We start from the raw sequence: 3,761 nt of genomic DNA on the forward strand, positions 1-3,761 counted from the left end.
GCATATGTGAGTTAAAACCCAAACTACTTACTGATTTGCCAGAAGTTGTTTTCAATACTTCATAATAAAATAATTACTGACTACATAAGACAATAAAAATGAAAATATGTTGGTGGCCATAAGTAAACTGTATTCATCTATAATTTTAAATAAGCACTTTTTCGTATAACGTTATATATACAAATAAGAGATATAAATCAGGTGTCGCGGTGAAATATCAATGCCTTCTTAACCAATAAATTCATCATTGCTATAACGATCATCGCGGTTGTCTTGTTTAAGTGTTTTTAGAACTTCTTCGAATGTATTACTACATGGTGCAGCTAGATCACATGCCCTTAAAGGAGATAAACATCTCTCAAATTCAATGGGTTCAATTATGATATCGTCCAGTAATGATGAACCTGAACGTTGATGATGCGAAGAATTTTGTGAATGACTATCAACTAGATTGAATGATACGGAATGACGACGTGGTGAAACAGAAACCTCTGGTATAGACTCAGGTATATTAAGTGTATAAGGTAAAGATCCTCTGGAACCTTTTGATAAATATGGTTTTAAATAATTAAATTTACTATTGAATGAATGAATCTTTTGATCAATATACATGTGAGATAAAAATGGAGGTGTATCATGTGAAGTCATCGAATCGTCTGATGAAATTTTACTATTGTCCATATTTACGTGTGACGATACCAGAATGAAAGGCTTCTGAGATGAGATTTGCTTTAGTTCTTCCTTGTTTCTGTTCATAATTCGGTGACGTTTATCATCAAATAAATTTGTAACTGGAAGTATCTATTGGAAGGTATTATCGTTTAGTTAAATTACAGATTTCTTATATGTTCCTTTTCATATTCAAACAGTACTACTATAATTTATGAGGGTTTAAAAAACAGCTTAGAGAATTCACAGTGAATGAAATTGGTAGAATTTTTCATATCAAATAGTTGATCTAACATCCGTAAATTACACACTCACAAACATACAAACATAAGTTTTCTATTGTTTTAACTATGTAGTGATATCCAAGGTCATTTCAAGTTGCTATTCTTTTACTCAACATTAAAGTGATTGGTTAATTGTTGTTCTAGTTGTGTACCCTCTACTGATAATAAAAAACGATAAGCAACATATGAGTGTACTCCGATTGCTTACCAATACCATAAAATACCTACATCCTTAATAAATTATATATATATATATATATATATATATATATATATATATTACAGAACCAGAAAATACAACTGTGCAATTTACGAGGTTGCTAGGATGCAACATTTTATTTTAACAATAACCAAAGCTCTATATCTGTTGAGTTTTATTTAACAATTACAAATTGTTCAATAATTTACATAAGTTTTGAACTATTGTTTGAAGTTAAATAATTAATGTGAAAATACAATAATAGTAACGTAATTTCAATAAATACCACATTGAAAAAGGACGAATTTTCAGCGCGTTAAGCTTATTTCTTTTTTCCCATAAAATTTCATATGATCTAGTCAAGGGACGTAAACAACTGTTCAACACCTGTACAAATCGTAACAATGTTTGGTGTTTATTTCTAAATCCTTAGATTGACGAAACATAACATTAGGAAACAAACCAAACCAATTTACATGTGTTATGAATCATACTGAGATTAGATTGTTGTATAAAATGTTTCAAGCTCTCAATTAGCTTACTGGGATTTATTTTTTCAAAAAGATATGTTTAAAGATTTTTGGTAGTGTTATATTCTCCGTGTTTGACAGTTTTTCCATGAGCATTTTACTGTTTTTCTGGACCATGTTATCCAGAAAAGTTTCAAAATGAAATAACCTGCTAAATTGTCTTCACAATCGATTATTAGCGCGCGCTCTCGACTTGAAAATTACTGTCAACGATATTTGTACTAACTTTCTCTAAATATTTTCTCTGTATGTTATTTACTTCGAGAAAAAGGATAAGCAGCCTTCAAACTTCCAAGATTCAACGTTCTTCCTTTCGTTATTGCAAATGATTTTCTCCGTTTGCTGATACCACCACAGCTCTGAGAATGATGAAAAACATCGATTACATCACGATCAGCTGTTAAATCAAGTTCCATAATCCTTAGAGTAAATGAGTTTTGGATTAAGTTATTACTAGTTATTTTATATTCGCACCCCCCACAAGTAAAAAGTGTGAAATAATGAAGCTTAGTATGAAAATCAGTTATCGGTGTAATTAAACAATAATCTGTTATGGAAAATGTCTTGCACAAAATTAATGTATTCGTGTTTAATAGTCATCTCATTTTATGCCATAATTTACCGACGTTTTGACACAATTAGTTCATTGGATGTTAGTAAGTGCACTGAAAACTATTTATCTGTAGCGAAAATGTGTTTCACTGTCAATAGTTTATAATTGTCCATTCAACAGACATTATATGGAGAAAAATATATATCAGTTGACATTGGTTATTAAAATCAGTGTATCGAATAGTGAGTGTAAAGGAATAGATTATCAATATAGACTTTGTAAATTTGTATACAATGAACAATAACAGTATAATAACTATTGAGATATTGTCTTTTCCTGATATTTTAATGATGTAGTGCAGATAAGTAGGCTTCGTACTTTTACATTATTATGTGAACTATCTTTCATAAATATATCATCTTCCCTCATTGGGGAATTGAGTTGGCAACATGTGTTTATAGAATGCTATATATGATAATAATAATATATTTTCTCAAAATAACAGTTATACCAATTCACGCCAATTTATAGGCATGGTCAGCTCGATATAAATAGTGGCATTAAATGTAGGGAACAAACATGTGATATAAGATTGTTTAAAGTTTGATATTTCAAAAATTGTTTAGGTAGTACATTTATGACATGTATTACAGCAATGCAATGCATCGGCTGGGAACTTTCAATTCTTCTTAAGTGGACATTCTATTGATTTATGAACGGTGCATTTAAGGTCATTTCCTGTGCCATAACGAAATAATTATAATAATGGATACAGAGAGCACGGAACAACGAAGCAATAATTACTGCAGTATGTCAGCCAGGTCAACCATAATGCATGTCATATGACTCAGTGATATACTGTTCATGTTAGATATTATTCAAATTAGTTAGGGTTGTCAGGTTCGTTGTTAACGTAAAGTAAAGACGGGTGGACGGTTTTACTTAATGAATTTAGTGACAAGAATGGCTAAACATTTAAAGTTTCTATAACCTCACTTGTGGAATAAAATAAATTTACAGGTGCTAGACAATTCAATGTATTTTCAGAGGAGCAGTATGCATCAATGCAGTGAACAAAGGATGGGAGTGGTTTTATCTTACGGATAGGTTGTTGTAGATTAGTTTGGAGTCTGGAAAATTTACAGGTAAAGTAATTCACATAGAGAGATTATTTAGATGAGTTTGTTTTACTAGTGGCAAGGAGTTACGGATGTCGTAATTAGAAGTTTCTGAATACTGAATTGCTTGACTGGATGTAAAGGATAGTTTATGAAGTATTTTTAAGAAAAAGATAAAATTTAATTTGAGTTTCCTCTTCCATAAAGGATCAAGCCCAAGTTTATTACATCTGGAATTGCAGTTCAAGGTACAATCAGTTCCAAGAATACGAAGTGTAAATCGTCTCTGTACTGATTCCAACCTTAATTTATCCCTTCCGCGCCCATTGCTAAGAATAAACGTGTAGTATTCTAAGAGTGTTCGAACACAAACTTTGCAAGTCAAAATACATAACTCATTTTGATAAA

The 3,761-nt window shown here is 30.9% G+C and overlaps 1 protein-coding gene across 1 annotated transcript; it reads right to left on the bottom strand.

Annotated features, from left to right (window-relative positions):
• Nucleotides 1–228: 228 nt before the first annotated feature.
• MS3_00003552 (uncharacterized protein) lies at nt 229–2,098 on the bottom strand (the record flags this gene model as incomplete). Its single annotated transcript, XM_012943810.2, has 2 exons — nt 229–791; nt 1,942–2,098. The coding sequence occupies 2 exons, from the start codon at nt 2,096–2,098 to the stop codon at nt 229–231; spliced, it is 720 nt and encodes a 239-aa protein (XP_012799264.2).
• Nucleotides 2,099–3,761: the final 1,663 nt, after the last annotated feature.

This window comes from Schistosoma haematobium, chromosome ZW (genome assembly GCF_000699445.3).
Source record: "Schistosoma haematobium chromosome ZW, whole genome shotgun sequence".
NCBI classification, from domain to species: domain Eukaryota; kingdom Metazoa; phylum Platyhelminthes; class Trematoda; order Strigeidida; family Schistosomatidae; genus Schistosoma; species Schistosoma haematobium.